The sequence below is a fragment of the Carcharodon carcharias genome, chromosome 15 (assembly GCF_017639515.1).
Source record: "Carcharodon carcharias isolate sCarCar2 chromosome 15, sCarCar2.pri, whole genome shotgun sequence".
Taxonomy (NCBI): Eukaryota; Metazoa; Chordata; class Chondrichthyes; order Lamniformes; family Lamnidae; genus Carcharodon; species Carcharodon carcharias.
In genome coordinates, this window is record NC_054481.1 from 89,448,745 (window position 1) to 89,468,367 (window position 19,623).

General features: G+C 42.1%; 1 protein-coding gene across 1 annotated transcript in view; it reads right to left on the reverse strand.

Annotated features, from left to right (window-relative positions):
- The window catches only part of alpl (alkaline phosphatase, biomineralization associated), a 121,501-nt gene that overhangs the window by 57,577 nt on the left and 44,301 nt on the right, over nucleotides 1-19,623 (reverse strand). Inside the window, exons 3-6 of the mRNA XM_041206405.1 lie at nucleotides 18,565-18,697; nucleotides 7,851-7,970; nucleotides 1,131-1,246; nucleotides 390-564 (exon numbers count right to left, since the gene is read on the reverse strand). Of these exons, the coding sequence (XP_041062339.1) occupies nucleotides 390-564; nucleotides 1,131-1,246; nucleotides 7,851-7,970; nucleotides 18,565-18,625 (472 nt within the window). The 5' untranslated portion in view covers nucleotides 18,626-18,697. The remainder of the gene's footprint in view (nucleotides 1-389; nucleotides 565-1,130; nucleotides 1,247-7,850; nucleotides 7,971-18,564; nucleotides 18,698-19,623) is intronic.

Sequence of the window (19,623 nt, forward strand, 5' to 3'; positions counted from 1 at the left end):
AGTGAAGTTTAACAAGCTATAAAGTGGGAGACAGGCCAGGAGAGCACAGGAACTAGAGATCAACTAGCTCTTTTCACTTTTAGCTCTTTTAGCTTACAAAATTGGAGATGGGAGTCAGGGGTAAAAGGCTCCTTAAATCTTAACTGAGAGACTTCACCACTTCTTATTACCAGTTCAATTGTAAAATCAGTAAGTAGTCACAATACATGAATTACTCTATGATGTGAATGAAACAGTGAGTGCCACTCCTTCCTATTAAACAAGGTAACAACTGCTCCTTAAACCTGTTCACAGGTAACTGATGTATTCATCACTGAATGAGACAGAAAACAATGCAAAGGAAGGTCAGCATTCTCATGCTGAGACTGTGTGCGATGAAACATACTAACCAGCATCTTCTGCCCATTTCAGAATGGATGTCACTTCATTGCCGAAGGTGGTATTACATTGTCTACGCACTGAAGCTGCGCTCACGCCCACTGTGCCTTCATTTGCCTTGACACCACATAGGTAGGCTGTCGCTGTGCCAGCACTGTCAGGCACCTGGGCATTGGTGTTATAGGTCTGGTGGGTGAAAGGGAGAGAGGCGGCATCAAGGTCAAAACATTGCAATGTGAATTTCCACCTTTAAGTACCACAGTCATGCAAATCAAATATGGGCAACAAAACAAAGCCGCAACTAAATACAAAGTGTAAAAGTACGATTAAAATATTTGCATTCTTGTAACTCTAAATGTTTTTTATTTGACTATTTTGTATCATTGGCAACAAACTACACAGCCCATTTTGAGCCAGTTCTGCTGCATGTTCTGACAGAATTCCACAGGGCAGCCGGGAGGAAACAACCCTGTTGTCAAGGCACCTGCTAAGGCAGGGGTCACTTCCGACACAAGGGCTTATGTTGGTCTACCTCCATCCAGAGGAGAATTGAGACTTTTTTTCCACTTTATGAAGTGCAAAGTACGTTTTTTTCTTTACTAAAACGTTTTTGACATGTGTTACCAAGAGCATTGATCTCCAAGGACTAGGGGAGATAAAATTCAAATGTGGTAGGTGGCCTTGAAGACTGAAAGCTCTTGATCATAATTGGGCAGACAATCAACACAAGCTTGGTGCAGATAATGAACTACCTTTGAAAGAGCTACATGCGGGAACTTATCCATTTCCAAGAAACCTTCCTCTCCAGTTTTGCTTTCCAACTGGCCTTTCAGAATTCGAGCAGCAGTCACTGTGGGTATCCCCATTCCTAAAAAAAAAGCAAAGAATCTCAGGCAATGAAAGCCTCTGCACTGAGCTCTTCCTTTCCCTCAGTGTTTGTACAGATCTCACTTTCTGTCAGCATCTTTCTATTTTCATATCTCAATGTTAGCTCCAAAAAGTGTTACCCTGGGCATTGGCACCTTAAGTTGAGTTTGGTGACCATTGGATGGGCATATGCAAACAAAAGTCGCACTTATGAGCTAACTCTGCTCATCTCTGCCAGAGGGTACACCTTCTTAACACAATAGGCAGTACATCAGGTTCATAACCTGAATATCACGAGTCCCACCCTCAGAGAAAACAGGAAGTCTTGCACATTTTATACCAGAAATACAAAGATATACATGTCAGGAAGGGGTAAATAGGTTGGGGTCTCTTTTCTGTTGAAAGAAAACGACTAAGGAGTGACCTAATAAAGGATTTTAAAATTACAAAAGGTTTTGATAGAGTGAATACAGAGGCAATGTGGGGAAGAGCATAACTAGAGGCCATCGGTATCAGATAATCACCAGGAATTACTATAGACAATTCAGAAAAACCTTCTTTACTCTAAGAGTGGTGACGATGGGGAACTCACGATCACAGGGAGTGGTTGAAGTGAATAGTATAGATGCATTTAGGGGGAATCTAGACAAGCATATGAGGGAGAAGGGAATAGAGGGTTGTGATGATAGACTTAAATGAGGAAAGATAGGAGTAGGCTCGAGTGCAGCTTAAATACCAGCATGGACTGGTAGGGCTGAATGGTCTGTTTGTTTGCTGTACATCCTATGCAATCCTGTGTTCTACCCACCAGTTCACAATTTATACCAAACTTCATTTCACCTGGTGTTAACCCTGTCTGCTCAGAGAGGCTGAAGGAACTTAATCCAGATCACAAGAGAACTTCACTGTTAGAGTCCTGGACCCCAATACCTCACAAGTAGACACATGGCATTTGGGGAATGACATCAATTCTGAGAGAGAGGACAAACTGTCACTTAGAAAGGAGTCGATTAATCAGGGGTCAAGTCAGCATGGTTTTGTTAAGGGAAAGTCGTGTCTTAATAATTTAATCAAATTTTTTGAGGAAGCAGCAAGGAGGATTGATGACGGTAATGCAGTGGATGTTGTCTACATGGATTTTAGTAAAGCATTTGACAAGGTCCCACATGGCAGACTGGTCAGAAAAGTAAAAGCCAATGGGATACAGGGGAATGTGGCGAATTGGATCCAAAATTGGCTCAGCGACAGGAAACAAAGGGTAATAGGAAATGGATGCTTACGCAAGTAGGAAGCAGTTTCTAGCGGTGTTGCACAGGGCTCAGTGTTGGGGCCCTTGCTGTTTGTTGTATATATTAATGATTTGGACTTAGATGTGGAAGGTACGATCAGAAAATTTGTAGATGACACAAAAATTGGCTGTGTAGTTGATAGTGAAGAGGATAGCTGTCAACTCCAGAATGACATCAATAGTTTGGTTTAATGGGTGGAAAAGTGGCAAATGGAATTCAATCCAGAGAAGTGTGAGGTAATACATTTGGGAAGGGCAAACAAAACAAGGGAATACTCAATAAATGGGAGGATATTGAGAGGGGTAGAGGAAGTGAAAGACCTTGGAATGCCTGTCCACAGATCCCTGAAGGTGACAGGCCAAGTGGATAAGGTGGTAAAGGAAGTATATGGAATACTTTCCTTTATTGAACAAGGTATTGAATACAATAGCAGGGATGTATTGTTGGAACTGTATAAAACACTGGTTAGGCCACAGCTGGAATTTTGAGTACAGTTCCGGTCGCCACATTACAGGAAGGACATAATTACTCTGGAGAGAGTACAGAGGAGATTTACAAGAAAGTTGCCAGGGCTGGAAGATTGCAACTATGAGGAAATATTGGATAGGTTAGGGTTGTTTTCTTAGAACAGAGGAGGCTGAGGTATGACTTAATTGAGGTGTACAAAATTATGAGGGGCCTAGATAGAGTAGACAGGAAAAACCTGTTTTCCCTAGCAGAGATCAGTTACAGGGGGAACAGATTTAAGGTGATTGGTAGAAGGATTAGAGGGGATATGAGGAATAATTTCTTCACCCAGAGGATGGTGGGTGTTTGGAATTCACTGCCTAACTTGGTGGTGGAGGCAGAAATGCTCAACTCATTTAAAGGTACCTGGATCTGCATCTGAAGTGCTGTAACCTACAAGTCTGCAGACCGGGTGATTGAAAGTGGGGTTAAAACGGACGGCTAGTTTTTCATTTTTTTCTTTTTTGGCTGGCACAGACAAGATGGGCTGAATGGCCTCTTTCTGTGCCAGAACCTTTCCATGGTTCTATCTATGATAAAGCAATCATTCAGGCCTGTTCAGACAGTGGCTAACATCATTGAACTGGTGAACATATGTACGTTGGTGTGAATTTGTAACACAAACCTTGGCTTTTTTGGAAGTGGCTGTCACCAATCATTTCCTTAGTGTCTATCATACTGAAGAATGAGCTGGAGGCTTTAAAGAAACTTGGCAGGGGGTGAGAACCAGGATATAGGATTTATAAGGAGAAATGAGGTGCTAAAAGGATTGGGAGAGACAGATAGCACTGGAGTAAGAAATAGTAAAGTATTAGGTGGGGTCAGAGAAAGAGGGAATATAAGCTGTAAATTCGGTTAACAGCATATGAAAGTAAATGTACAAATCATGGTAAATAAGGTTGGCGCACTGCAGATGCAAATTGCCGTGTGGGAATCTGATGTCACAGTGTTAACAGAGCCCTGGCTCAAAATAAAACCAAGGAAGATATTCCTGGAATTCAAGATGTTCAGGAAAGGGAAAAAGGGAACAGTGAAATTGATTAAGGAGAATATTAAGGGGAGACAGAGGATTCCCTGGAACAGTCAATAGCAGAATCTATCCAGATGGAGTTTTTTTCAAAAAGCGTCATTATACAATTGAATGTAGTCTGTAGGCCGTCAACTAGCGGGGAAGTTATAAAGGAGCAAATTTTCTGGGAAGTCACAGGGAGTTGCAAGAATACTGTGGAGTAGCGATATTGGGAAACTTTAATGACATAAGCTGAGATAGCAATAGTGTAAAAGGCCGAGGGGGTTGGGGGGGAGATCTTCTGAACTATGTTCAGGAGAATTTTCCCAATCAGTACATTTCTGACCAATGAGGAAGGAGGCACTGCTGGATCTGTTTCTGGGAATGGGATGAGCCAAGTGTATCAAGTTTCAGTGGGGAAACCTTCAGGGGACAGCGATCACAGTATCATAATGTTTGGATTAGCTCTGGAAAAGAAAAAGGTGCAGTCAGAGTAAAAATAATTAATTAAAGGAGGGCTAATTTCAGTGGGTTAAGAGTGAATCTGTTCTGGAAATTGGAATCAAAGATTGGGAGGCACAACTGTAATGGAACAATGGGCTTCCTTGAAAGAGCAGCTAGTTTTGGTAGAGTCGAGGTACGTTCCCACAAGGGAGAAAGGAGGGGCAACTAAAGCCAGAGCTCCCTGGATGATAAAATAGATAGCAAGTAAGATGAAGCAGTAAAAGGATGACAGATGTGGAGTTGTTAAAAAAAAGTGAGAACCAGGCTGAATATAGAAAGTTCAGAGGGAACTGAAAAAGGATATACAAGAGGCAAAGAAAGAGTATGAGAAGAGAGTGGCAGCTAATATCAAGGGAAATCCAAAAGTCTTCTATAGGCATATAAATAATAAAATAGTAGTTAAAGGGGCAGTAAGGCCCTTGGGGACTAAAAAGAGGAATCAAGGAAGGAGGGAGGAAGCTTGACTAAGGTAATAAATGAATATTTTGCACCTGTCTCTATCAAGGAAGAAGATGCTGCCAAAGTCATAGTGAAAGAGGAGGTAGTTGAGAAACTGGATAGTTCAAAAATTGATAGAGAAGCTATTATAAAGGCTGCCTGTACTTAAATATTGATAAGTCAGCAGGGCTGGATGGGATCCATCTGAGGATACTGAAGGAAATAAGGGTAGAAATTGTCAAGGTAAAGCCATAATTTTTCAATCCTCCTTAAAATATGGGGGTGATGCCAGTGGACTGCAGAGTTTCAAATGTCACACCCTTGTTCAATAACCTTGTTGCCTGAATAAGTAACGTGAATGGTAACATAGTGGTCATGTCACTAAGCTAATATCCAGAGCCCAGGCCAATGCTCTGGGGACATGAGTTCAAATCCCATGGGCAGCTAGTGGAATTTAAATTCAATTAATAAATCTGGAATATAAAGCCAGTCTCAGTAATGGTGACCATGAAACTATCACTGATTGTCGTAAAAACCCATCTAGTTCACTAATGTCCTTTAGGGAAGGAAATCTGCCATCCTTACCTGATCTGGCCTACACGTAACTCCAGACCCACAGAAATGTGGTTGACTTTGAAATGGCCTAGCAAGCCACTCAGTTCAAGGGTAATTAGGGATGGGCTACAAATGTTAGCTTTGCCAGTGTGTCCACATTCTATGAAGGAATAAAGGGGAAAAAAACTACAGGCAAGTTAGTTCAACCTCAGTGGTGGGGAAACACAGAAACGATGATCCAGGACAAAAATAGTAGTAACTTGGGATTCATTAAGAAAGCCCAGGATGGATTTTTTTTAAAGGCAAATCATTTTAAGTAACTTGATGGAATTTTTTGATGAGTTAACAGTGTGGATTAATGAGGTTAATGCAGTTGATGTTGTGTATATGAACTTCCAAAAGGCACTTGATAAAACGCCATATTAAATTAGCTCTCCAGCAAAGTTGAAGCCCATAGAATGAAGTGACAGTGGCAGTGTGGATATGAAGCTGGATGAGCGACAGGAAACAGGGTAGTGGTGAACTGGAGCAAGGGTTACCATTAGGACCCCTGCTTTTCCTGATCAATATTCATGACTAAGTCTTGGGTGTACAAGGCCGAATTTCAAAATATGCAGATGACACAAAACTTGGAGGTGTTGTGAACTGTGAGGAGGATAGTGATAGGCTTCAGGAGGACATAGACAGGGCAGCGGACATGAAATTTAATGCAGGCAAGTGGGAAGTGATTAATTTTGATTGGAAGAATAAGAAGAGGCAATATAAAATAAAGGCTACAATTCTAAATGAAGTGCAAGGACAAAGAGATCTGTTGGTATATGTGCACAAATCACTGAAGGTGGCAGTACAAGTTGAGAAAGTGGTTCATAAGGCATACAGGTCTTAGTCTTTACAGAGCCATAGAGCACAAAGGCAAGGAGGTTAGGATGAACCATTATAAAACATTTATAGGCCTCAACTTGAGTATTGTGTCCAATTCTGGGCACCGCACTTTAGGAAGGAGGTGAAAGCTCTAGAGAAAACACAGTAAAGATTAATGAGAATGGTCCCAACCATGAGAGACTTCACTCATATGGATAGATTGGAAACTTGGGGCTGTTCTACTTCAAGAAAAGAAGGTTGAGAGGAGATTTTATAGAGGTGTTCAAATCATGAGGGATCTAGACAGTAGATAGGGACAAGCTGTTACAATTGGTGGAAGGGTCAAGTACCAGAGGACACAGATTTAAAGCGATTGACAAAAGAACCAGAAGCAACTGAGGAAAAATCCTTTTGTGCAGCGAGTAGTTAGGATCTGGAATGCAGTGCTGGAGAGGGTGGTGGAGGCAGATTTAATCATGCCTTTCGAAGGGGAATTGGAGAAACAGCTCAAGAGAATAAAATTGCAGGGCTACATGGAAAGGGCAGGGGAGAGGTTCTAGCTAAATTGCTTTTTTTGAGAGCTGTTACGGACTCGAAAGACCAGTTTTTTTTTTTATTCATTCATGGAATGTGGGTGTTGCTGGCTAGGACAGCATTTATTGCCCATCCCCAACTGCCCTTGAGACAGTGGTGGTGAGCTGCCTTCTTGAACCACTGCAGTCCATGTGGTGTGGCTGTTGGGGAGGGAGTTCCTAAGTCAATGCCAGGTGGTCCATCCAGTTTTCATTCTTTATCAACTTCCAGTGGTTTGATACATGAGGGAATTTAAGAGTCAACCACATTCATGTGGGTTTGGAGTCACAAGTAGACCAGACCAGGTAAGGACAGCAGATTTCCTTCCCTACATGGCATTAGTGAACCAGATGAATCATTTCATAGTCTTCATTAGACTTTTAATTCCAGATTGAATTCAAACTCAACCATCTGCCATAATGAAATTTGAACCCAGGTCCCCAGGTCATTACCCTGGGTCTCTGGATTACTCGTCCAGTGACAATACCACAACACCACTGCCTGTCCCCATGAGGCCTACTTCTATGCTATAACCATTCTATGATTCTAAATGGCTCATGGAGAAGCTGCAATGTGAAGATAAGGCAAAGTCATGGGAAGAGCTTTACACTTGAGCTTTTTCTCACAAGGATATGTGTCTAAGCAGACAGCCCAATCATATTATAATAAGCATTTCAGTGTCCCCACAGTATTCTCACATTCTCAAGCTAGGAAGCTAAATATGGATTTTACTGTGAGGAAAAAAGTGAAGAGAATTACAATGCATAGAATCTACATCACAACAACTGGTCATTCAGCCCAACTGGTCCATGCTGGTGGTCAGGCAATGCAACAAAACTCAGCCATGCTCCCCATATCCAAACACGTACCATCGCCTAGGAAAAGAATAACATTTTTCGCAACCCCAGTGTTGAGGTTTTGCAGGTCAAGTGCTCGTTTCAGTGTTTCTTGAGCTTGGTTCCTCCAGTATGTTGGATTCATTTCATGCACTACAATATAGAAAACAAAGTGATCAGATCGAAACAATATTTGCAGCTTTGGGAGCTGGTCAATTCACCATAATAGATTTAACCAAAATCTCAAGACTGAATGTAAGACGTTTCGGTCTCACAGACTCTTGCCAAAGATGCATCAATTCTGATAAAAGTTTTTCAAGTTCCTTTACGGATCAATCCTTATATTGGTGCAATTTCCAGGTAGGTTTTATTCTCAGACATATTTGGAAAGAATCAGAAACCACCCCCCCCCTTTATTTTTCTTCATTTTACTGGCATCCTAGAGGGAAGCTAATGCACCATTGTATTCCAGATTGTCACTTATTTCATTGGTATATGAGACTACCTATGGGACTGCACAACTGTACAATGGGATTCCTCTCAGTGCCAGCTGCTCAGAACCCCAGATGAAATGAAGGTGGAAGTTCCAAAGGACACAGGTCCTCATCAGCAATACAACTTGGTGTTCCTTCAGGTCAGTGTTGGGGTAACACTGGACACACCAGTGTGGGTTGATGTAGGAGATAGGAGTTTTTACAAGAGTGAAACTGTTCTCTTTGCTGTCAAAACAGATACCATCCATCTTGTCCTGGAGAATTTGGTCTTCCTGTTGACCATCAACATAGGCTGTGAATTAATCCCAAACGTACTTACCAATACTTTCACTGCAAACAAAGAAATGCGTGAGTAAGAAGAGGAATGCAGTTGCAGGAGGAGCAAAGGAATACAGAAACGCGCTTGCCACCATTTTCTTTCAGCATAGAAGGAAGAAACTTCTTGACCAAAAGACTAGGGACATTTCATCAGAAAAGTCATCATACTTACAAATAAACTCCATTTGGCTCTGGGATTGGATTACCCATGCACTGTAGATACAACCCTTCAGCCGTTCAAAGAATAGAGAGAGGAGCAGACATGCACACCTTAGCAAATAGAAAACCTTTGCATAATTTGTTATGCTTGCAGTATCAATTCTTTGATTCCACTCCCAGCAGAATGATGAAAGATCCACAGGACAGTTCCTGTATGTGGTGGAATTATTGCACATTGTAGTACACTTTTGAAGTAGAGCAAGTGCTTCAGTTTAGCAAGAAATTAGCTATTATTCCAAGTAGAGGAAGCAGTTAATTTGCTTTGATGCACAATTAATTTTGACCATGCACAGGAAAAGAATATAAGAGAATTTTCCCCAAAGAAGGTGAAAATCCCTTGAGACAGCTGTATTGGTTCAGCAGAAATCTAGAACTCCATGCACGTTTAAGGAGACAGTCAGAGCAGAGCACACGCAGTCCCACTCCCAGAAAATTAAGAGAAATGACACAAACAAATGGAACATAAAATGAGATAAGATGGACCTCCGAGCTTGGCCTAACCTGGAGGTGGGTTGCGGATCTGATGATAGTTTCGTTTTCTCTTGAGTCCAGCAGGTGGAGCATAGCCTATTGAAGTCGAAGAGATGGGAACATGAAGTTTGATTGAAAGGAATCATTTTCCAACTACGGGGTACAGAAAACACCAGCACCACAAAGATTAATAAAGTATGCTTATACTGGGAAGTGGTAATAGGGTTAGTGACCATGAAGAAGGGCTTCAAGGCTACTTGACATTGAGATAAAGTCAAGTCTTAATTAATAGTGGCGGTGGGGGAAGGATTCTACAGAGCTATTACAATCCTCGAGCCCATATGAAGATACAAAGTCATTTGGGACTTTGCTTTCTGGGCAATAATCGGGAAGAGAGGGCCTTGCACTCAGAGTCTTCAATGGCATAGATCATTCAACACATTGAGTCCTTGCTGGCTCTCTGTAGTCAGTCCCATTTCCTTGCTCTAACCCTGCAGTCCTATAAGTTTATTTTGTTCACTTGCCCACTCAATTCCCTTTTGGAATCATTGATTGCCTCTGTTTCCACCATTCATTACAAACAGTTTTCATCCCATCTCTGAATGAATTGATGTAATCAATATCAGGGAGGTCCCACAACAGGCAGACGACCTGATCTGGTGGGTTAACAACTAGTGGTGAGATTGAACATGGCCTGCCTTGTCGCAGACTTATTGCCATTCATCAGTTACGCCTTTTGTCTGCTCAAACCAATGACCAGGGCCAATCTCTTAGAAAATGTTCTGCAGTCCACTCTGCAGGTTGTAAATATAAGTAATGATGTCAGAAGCTGGGATCAACTCCGCCCAAGAGGGTTTTGAGCCTGATCTTCTCAGTTAAATTTCATTCACTTATGTAAAAGTTAAAATCAGGCCCTGGAGTGCAATCTTGTGCCTTCCTATCGCTCTCCTTAATGGGCCAAGTTGCATAAAGTCAGTGAGTTGCACCTGAATATAGGGTCCTGCAATAATGAAAAATTGTCTCTCTCTCTTTCATTCTCACTACAAGAGAGCTAATTGACATTGACATTGTGTCTCTATTGCCCCTGCCATACAAAACTGATGCCAGGGGCAGGGGGGTGGAAGGAAGTCATGTTCCTTTGATGGGGCTAAAGTTCCCCATCCTCCAGACCACAACTCAGGTGGGGGGGGTGTTGGTGGTTGTGGTGGTGGTGGTAAGGAGGCTAGGTCGCTGCAGAGGCAATGGCATAAACAATACACAAGTGTAACAAGACAGGTAAAACACGGTAACACATGACACAACATGATGAACACATGTGGGGAACAGACAGATGATTAGAAATTACACTGAACAAATATCTCAACATTCTGGTTAAGATCAAAGAGGAAGATCATGTCAATGCCATTGGCTTAACCATCAAGTACATCATCAGATTCAGATGCAATGCTACAGGATGTTAACATGATAGAGCGGTTCCACTAGGAAATAAAGGAATAATGTTCAATAAATCCATCCTATGAAAGGGCTAAGAAGCTTTAACACACCACAAAAAACAAAATAATTAATTTAGGAAAAAAATGTTCAAGTGCCAACAATAATCAATTCCAGAATGACAAAAACACAGGTTTAAGCATCTACATGATAGTTGTACTGCTACATAGACCTGACCTACTCTAGAAATTACCTTGGGTTTAGCATCAGTGGTCTATCTCCAAATGGTCCCATGTCCCTTACGATCAGGAGATTACCTTGATCTGTCAATATCTGCAACATTTGTGCAGTTCTGGTCGCCATGTTATAAAAAGAATGTGGGGCCACTGGAGAGGGTGTAGAAGGAATTCACAAGGATGATACCAAAAATAGGTGCGTATACAGATCAGGAATGGATTGGCCTCTTTCCTCTTGAAAAAAGGCGGCTGAGGGCTGACCTAATAGAGGTCTTTAAAATGATGAAAGGTTTTGATAGACTGGATACAAATAGAATGTTTCCTCTTGTGGGAAGAGCGTAACTAGAGGCCGTCAATGTAAGATAGTCACCAAGAAACCCAATAGGGAACTCAGAAGAAACTTCTTCACCCAAAGAGTGGTGAGAATGTAGAACTCGCTACCACAGGGAATGGTTGAAGTGAATAATTTAGATACATTTAAGGGGAAGCTATACAAGCATATGAGGGAGAAGGGAATATCAGGTAGCAAGGGTAGATTTGGGTGAGGCAAGATGGAAGGAGGCTCAAATGGAACTGGCATGGACTGACTGGGCTGTATGTCCTGCTTGTGTACTGTATTTCTTATGTAAACCCATGTCATCTAGTCATAATGCGGGGAACTGTGGCAAGGAAATTAACCATGTTATATGAACTGGAACACCATGCTTCCCCAAGTGATTCTTCAATTTTGGAAAGGGTGCACTGAATCACACTTAAGTGGGACAAAACGGAATGTTAAACTCGTCAACCAGGTTGATTTTACAATAAATACATAAAATAACATCTCTAGTAAGTCTCACCTCACTTCTACCTAATGCAGTAAACACCCCCAGAAGGGAAAAAACAGTAAACAGTGGGAAATAAGTATACTGGTTCGAACTGGTCTTGTATACCTTAAAATGGAACACCAGTAAAAGCTGGGAAATTAGAGTACTAATCCAAACTGTTTTTCCCTTCTGGACCTATTCATATAAAAAAAACAAAATAAGCCGTAGTGATCCTGTTAGTTTCCAAATTATCTTTGCTACTGGATCTGCTGGTGCATATTTTAAGGAAACCTTAAACCTTCAACTGTCTTCCTGTCAATATTCAAGAGCTGGGCTATAGGCTGTGAGCTTCTGTCCTTTGTATCATAGCTTGACCTCTGACTTTCTCTGTGGCTGACGATTGGCTAGTACAGCTGAACGTTCAACCAATCACCACTTCCTAATTTGGTGCCGATTGAACTGCCTCAAGCTGTGAATGCTTGAATTTAGTTCCGGACCAACACATTAATATCTGAACGCCTATTGGAGACAGCCACAATGTGAGAACAATTCATCTATTGTCCCACATCATTAAGGACAACAGTCTCAATAAATAATTCATTAACTTTGGAGGGCGTTCATTGACATAGCTGTGTTTTCATTGTCCCTACAACTCCAGCCCTGGATCCTTTACAATTAACACTTGGGATTTGGAAACTGATCCCATATTAGAAATGTAATGTAGCCAAAATCCCAAATCCATTCTGGGTTGAATAGATAAAAATCCTGGCGACCGTGTCAGCATCCCAACTCTTCCGGGACAGTTCCATAGTTCCAATGTGTCAGTGGAGGGGAGAGAGTAGGGAAAGTATCACCTCCAATTAACAGCCCCTTAAACCTGTTAAGCAGTTTGTTAAAGGGCCTGTCCGGAACGCAATTACATTTTTTATCTTTTTCCCGGCGGCCCCAAACAGTCTTGGGTACGTCAACGCACAGCTGTCAGGTTGACCGTAAGGCCCAAACAAAGTTCTTTGGAGATGGTTCTGAGGGGAATCTGTGGGGCCAACTGGCATTACCTTGTCATCCATGGCTGTTTTTCCAAGCATTCGATCTCTTGGCCTTCAGCAAGGCAGTGGCAGCCCTCAAGATGGCTGCTGCCTGCATTTGCCGCTGATGTCAGGCAGGCAGCTCATGCCTCTAATTGTAGCCAAGCTCACCCTCTGGCCAATTAGTCCATGTGCATTTGAAAATCGCACTGCAAGCACAACACAGCTTGGCACAGAATGGGGACCCGGAATTCATCCGAGTGTCGAGTTCCTGACACTGCATTGAAAGTTTGGCCTGTTAACTCAAATAATGGAGACAGAAAATATCTATGTAGCTTCCTGCTTAAGGTTTACACAGTAATTTTATTTTATATATTCCAGCTTCACTTGAAATCAAAAGCTAACCAGGAGAACTCAGTCAGTCAGTAGAATGCTCCATGATCATTGACTCATTCAAATGAATACAAATCCCTTTGCAATTTTAAGTTGGTAGCTCCTCTCAAACACTCGCTTCAAGTTTGAGATATTCCCGCAATAAAATAGCAAGTACGGCCAGGAGCAATCTTATTTTGAAAGAAAATTAGTGAATGAGATTTTTCCTTAGAATGGGCCAGGGGGAGGGGAACCTGGGAATTGTGAAAGGAAAAATAGCCAGAAATGATATTTTTCTTTTTAAAACTACATTGATGCAGATGGGGCTAACACAGCACCATCCTTCAAAACATAATGAAATAATCCAGACTGTGCTCAGAAATCAGGCGGAAGTATTTACCAGTGACACTGGGCTGAAGGGAGGCTGGTTGTTTAAGGATGGATTGGGCGCACAGTATGCCAATTTTCAACAGTCAATCAGGCTTCCTGACCAGCTCATGATGGAAATGACAGATTAAGTACACCTCTATGGCAAAACTGCTTTCAAACGGCATCAAGGCTTCAGCAAGAGAAACTATTTTGCAGGAGACTTAAGAATATTTAAGATGGATAAATGTTAAAAGTTTCCTGGCCCTGTGAGATTGACAGACTTCAGCAGGGAGTTTTCAAAATAAAATCAAGGCAAAGTCCAGTGAATACTTCATCTTCCAAAGGGATAGGAGAGTTCATGGAATGACTTATAAATGCACAAGGGCGGACCATTTTAGCAAAAGAAGAAGCAGATAATACCAACAAATACTACCGATATTCTCAAACTCTTGGAACATATATGGAGTTTGATTTTAAAAATCTGAAAGAACACACAAGATCAAGTCGAGTGATTAGTCTTCAGGAGACCGGGGGAACCATTTGAAGGTGTTGTCGAAGAAATCATCTTGTGAAGGATTGTGATTGTCAGGTGACCATATCCTGCAAGAGTATCCACAATGAAGAATTGTAATAGTTTACCCAGAAACTAATCCCCACATTTATATCTGGAGATGCTGCCAGTTAAAGTGTGTGTCCACATTTATGTTCACTCTCACTCTTTCACTCTGCTACATCAAACAAAAGTGCAATGTAATATTGACCAGTCCACAATCACTGTACCTGTATTAAAATGAATGGGAAATGTCAATTCACACAAATATACACCAATGGCCAAGAGCTATTAAATCACCAACTACTGTGTGTACAGCCTCAAGCTTCAAAAGAAGAAGCAGTTCTTTATCACTGGCAGGTCAGGATAAGTGTTAACACGTTCATTTACCGAAACATCAGGCCAAAATAGTTATGTCGCACAAACCACATGGTTAATGATCTGTGAACCCTGACAAACCAATCTGTCATGTGGAAGAATAGTGAAGACAGTATTAAAAACTTAGGTGGCCAGAAGTACTGGCTTGATCTAAATAGTAGATCTACTGGCAGTAACAGAGCAACTAGAATTTAGGGCAGAAGCTGATGGCTTTAAGATATATACAGAAAACTTTAGTTGTCTTTAACCTCCAATAACTACCTCCAACAACAAATGCGAAGAGCTCATGGATTTCTTTGCCACAAAGATCGAGACACTCCAAACTGCCTCTATGCATTCATTCCTTCCACTGAGCCAAACCCCTGCCCTCACCTTGAGCTCCAACTTTCTCTAATTTTCTCCTATCTCCTCTCATGCTCTCTCCAAGCTCATTTTGTCGAGGACCTCCACCATTTTCTCTCTCAACCCTATTCCTCACTGATCACCTAACTTCCTCCCCTGGATCCCATGTTAGCCAATATTGCAAATGGTTCTTTTGCTTCAGGTGTTGTCCCTTTCTCCTTTAAATCTGCTATCATCACCCCTCGCCTCAAAAAAAAACAGGCCATGATTCCATCGTCCTTGCAAACTACCACCCCACTTCCAACCTCCCTTTCCTCTCCAAAGTCCTTGAATGTGTTGTAACCTCCAAAATCCATTCGTAGCTTTCCCAGAACTGCATGATTGAATTCCTCCAATCATGTTTCTGCCACTACCAGAGTAACTGAAACAACTCTTAACAAAGTTACAAATGAAGCCTCTATGTGACTGTGACAAAGATAGACTTTCCCTTATTGAGCTTCTCGATCTGTCTGCAGCTTTTGAAACAGTTGACCACACCACCCTCCTCCAACATCTTTTCACCTTCATCCAGCTGGCTGGGACTGCTCTCACCTGGTCCCATTCTTATCTAACCGTAGCCAGAGCATCACTGCCAATGATTTCTCTTCCAGCTCCTGCACCGTTACCCCAAGAATCTATCCTGGCCCCTTCCTATTTCTCATCCAGCCCACCATCACCCAGGATATCTGCATTCATTCAATTATGACCTCTTGACCATCCCTGATTTTAACCGCTCCACAATTGGTGATCATACCTTCAGTTGCCAAGGCCCAAAGCTCTGGAATTCCCTCCCTAAAACTCTTCACTTCTCTACCTCACTTTCCTCCTTTTAAGACAATCCTTAAACCTACCTCTTTGACCGAGCTTTTGCTCATGACTTAACATCTTCCATGTGGCTCCTTGTCCATTAATGCTCCTGTGCAGTGCCTTGGGACCTTTTATTAAGTTTAAGACACTACATAAACGTTAAGTTGTTGCTGCATATAGTGGGTGATTTTTGTTAGGTAAGGGCATCAAAGGTTTCAAAACCAGGACAGGTAGATGGAATTAGGGTACAGATTAACTGTGATCTAATCAAATGGTGTGACAGGCTCAACAACGTTGAATGGTGCTTTCCTGTTCCCATGATGTTAGCAAGAAAATAATTCCAGTTGGGTTGATTGAGCAATAAATATCAGAAAAATAGCAATTGGAACCATAGGACTAAGATCAGAGCTAGCAAACAGTTGTTTTGTTCCCTTGTAAAAGTGTTGAAAAGTTCCAGCAACTTGGTTCAAAGTCCCAAAGGCAGTCAATCTGTGGTCTGACACCACAACACGATTCTCTTTCAATGACAGACCAACATGCTACTGAAAATAATTAATTTGTGAAAATACAATCATGATCCACAGTAAGGGTGAGACTTTACAACCCCACCTGCTGCCAGGATCGTCCAGTCCCGCTGAAAGTCAATGGACTTTTGGCTGTGCCGCAGGCTCTCCCGCGGAGCATCCCACCACAACAACACCGGAAAATCCCTGCCTAAGTGTGTAAATGTTGAGGTTCAAAGAGATTTGGGTGCGCTTGTACAAGGAACAGAAAATTAGCATGCAGGTGCAGCAAGCAATTCGGAAGGCAAAAAGGTTGGCCTTTAATGCAAGGGGCTGGAGTGCAAGAGTAAAGAAGTCTTGCTAGAGTTGTTCAGGGTTTTGATGAGACCACATGTGGAATACACTACATTTAAGAAAGGATTTTTTTTCATTCATGGGATGTGGGCATCGCTGGCTAGGCCGGCATTTATTTCCTATCCCTAATTCCCCTTGTTAGATGGCATTTTTTTTTACATTACTGTGAGTCTGGAGTCACATGTAGGTCCCTAAAGAACTTTAGTGAAGCAAATGGGCTTTTACAACAATCGAAGATGGTTTCAAGGTCATCAGACTTTTAATTCCAGATTTTTATTGAATTCAAGTTTCATCATCTGCCGTGTTGGAATTCAACCCAAAGCATCACCTTGGGACTCTGGAATACCAGTCCAATGACAATACCACTATGCCACCACTTCCCCTGATAGACTTGCAATGGAGGCAGTACAGTGAAGGGTCACTAATTGGTCCCTGGGATGAGGGGCTGTCCTATGATGACAGGCTGAGTAAATTGGGCTTATATTTGCTGGAATTTAGAAGAATGAGAGGCGATCTCATTGAAAACTACAAAATTCTGAAGGGGCTTGCTAGGGTGGACACTGCAAGATTGTTTCCATTGCTTGGGGAGTCTAAAACACAGAGGAACAGTCTCAGAATAAGGGGCCAATCATTTAGGGCTGAGATGAGGAGAAATTCTTCACTCAAAGGGTTGTGAATCTTTGGAATTCTCTTCTCCAGGAGGTTGAGAATGCTCCATCGGTGAATACATTCAAGACTGGGATAGACAGATTTTTGGTCTCCCAGAGAATTAAGGGATATGGGGAGCAGGCAGGAAAATGGGGTTGAAGCCCAGGATCAGCCATGAACAGGCTTGATAAGCCATATGGACTACTCCTGCTCCTATTTGTTGTGTGCACACGTGAAAGCAGGGTTTGCACTGAATGTAAGACCTACACTCATTGCCCACACAGTACTGAAATCAGTGCCAGTACTTGTGGACAACTGAGTTACTTCAGCACAGAAGGGGACTTGGCCCCAAAGGAAATGGGGCATAGAAATAGGAACAAGTCAGGAACCAGAGCTCAGTCTTAGTGTGTTGAATGGCTGGCGGGTGCCACATAGGGGCAGAGGGCTGAGAATAGATCGCCTCTGACTTACCCCGGGTCACGGAGACACAACAACTACTTGTACTGAGATAGCACTGTCAAATTAATGAAACGTCTCAAGGCACTTCATAGAAACATTATCAAATAAAATTTCACAGTAAGCCACAAAATGAAATATTAGGACAGATGGCCAAAAGCTTGATCAAAGAGGTTTTCATTTTGTTTTCAAAGAGGCGATTTTATTGAAACATAAAAGACCCTGAGGAGATTTGATAGGGTAGATACCAGGAGGATATTTCCACTTGTGGGAGAGGCTAGACCCAGTGGACACAGTTTAAAGCCTACCATTTAAGACAGAGATGAAGAGACTTTTTTTCTCTCAGAATGTCATTAGTATGTGGAATTCTCTTCCCCAGAAAGCAATGGAAGCTGGGTCATTGAATTTATTCAAGGCTGAGTTAGACAGGTTTTTGATAGACAAGGGCGTCAAGCGTTATGGGGGTCAGACGGGAAAGTGGCGTTGAGACTCAACTAGATCAGCCTTGATCTTATTGAATGGCAGAGCAGGCTTGAAGGGCTGAATGGCCTCCTCCTGCTCCTAAGTCCTATGTTCCTATATTCTTAATGAGCATCTGAAAAGAGGAGAGAGTGTGAGGGATGCCCAGAGGACTAGAAAAGGAATTCCAGAGCCCAGGGCTTTGGCAATGGTGGAGCAATTATAATCAGGGATGCTCAAGAGACCCAGAGTAAGATAAGTGCAGAGATTTCTGAGGGCTATAGGACCAGAGGAGATTACAGAGATAGTGAGTTCAACAAAGTACAGTTCACAAGTACAGCTCAAAAATATTTCAGTGTACTTATGCTACATCCAATGTGAAACTTCTGATTTTATTTTGACACCAAGGCTGAAAGAAATTCTGTGGTCAAAAGGTTCAGTGAAGCCAGTTTTTTACGAAAAGATTTTACCTGGGATGAGTCCCCAGAGGAGATTTAGATTGGCAATGAGCAGCAGCAGTGAAATCTTCATGGTACTTTCCTGGAGTTCTGCTTTCAGTGGTCGAACTCCTGGTTAGATGGGGTCAAACTCCTCAAGGCCTCTCTAAAGAAAAGGAGGCAAAAAGCAACAGTGTCACTCAAGAGAGGTAGGTTAACAAAATTAATTAACAAACCATGAAAATATTTTCCTTTCCCTTGCATGTTGCAACAAATACTCTTTCAAATTTGCATCAATGACTCGATAGAAAATGAGTCAAATTTTCTGACGATGCCAAATTTACAAAGTTTACAAATAACAGGGTGAGCAAAATATGAACAAGCAAGGCTGGTGAAATTTAGTGCCGACATCAAGAAATTTCAATCAAACTGTACAGGGCCCTCCTCGAGATCTGTGCCAGGTTCTGATCGCGGATAAACAGATGTCATGTCCAGCAGATATGAGAGATCATAAACTGTAAATCAAGCCTTATTTTCTGCTTATTTAAAAATGGACTTTGCTGGGCAAGAAACATGCCTACTACAGGTTACATGACTTGCAAATTGACTAAAGTCCTGGAAACTTCCAACAGTAATTACAGGATAAAGCTCAACTCTCATCCTCGTAGAATCTCACATCTATCATTGGGTGGACGAATTATAATCAATGAAACAAGGGAGCAGCAATCAGCCAGTCACTCCAGCCTGGACTTAAAAAAAAAAGAGAAAGCCATTGAAACTTGTTATACCTGCGAAGATGCTAATAGCCACCATCTCCTAAGGTGAACAATGGATTTTGACCAGAGACATAGGCTTGGATTTTCCAGCCCTGCCCACCGACGGATCTTCTGGCCCTTCCAAAAGTCAATGGACTTTGGCTGGCCCACCACATCCCATGCAACGGGTCCTGCCACAGCAGGGCCAGAAAGTCCCAACCATAGAAACTGATTTTTAACCCGAAACTGATTTGTCAATGGGCAACACCACATGACCTAAGCTCCTTTCGCCTTTGGAAAGTTTTAATGTTACATTCCTGGACTCCCAGGCCAATCA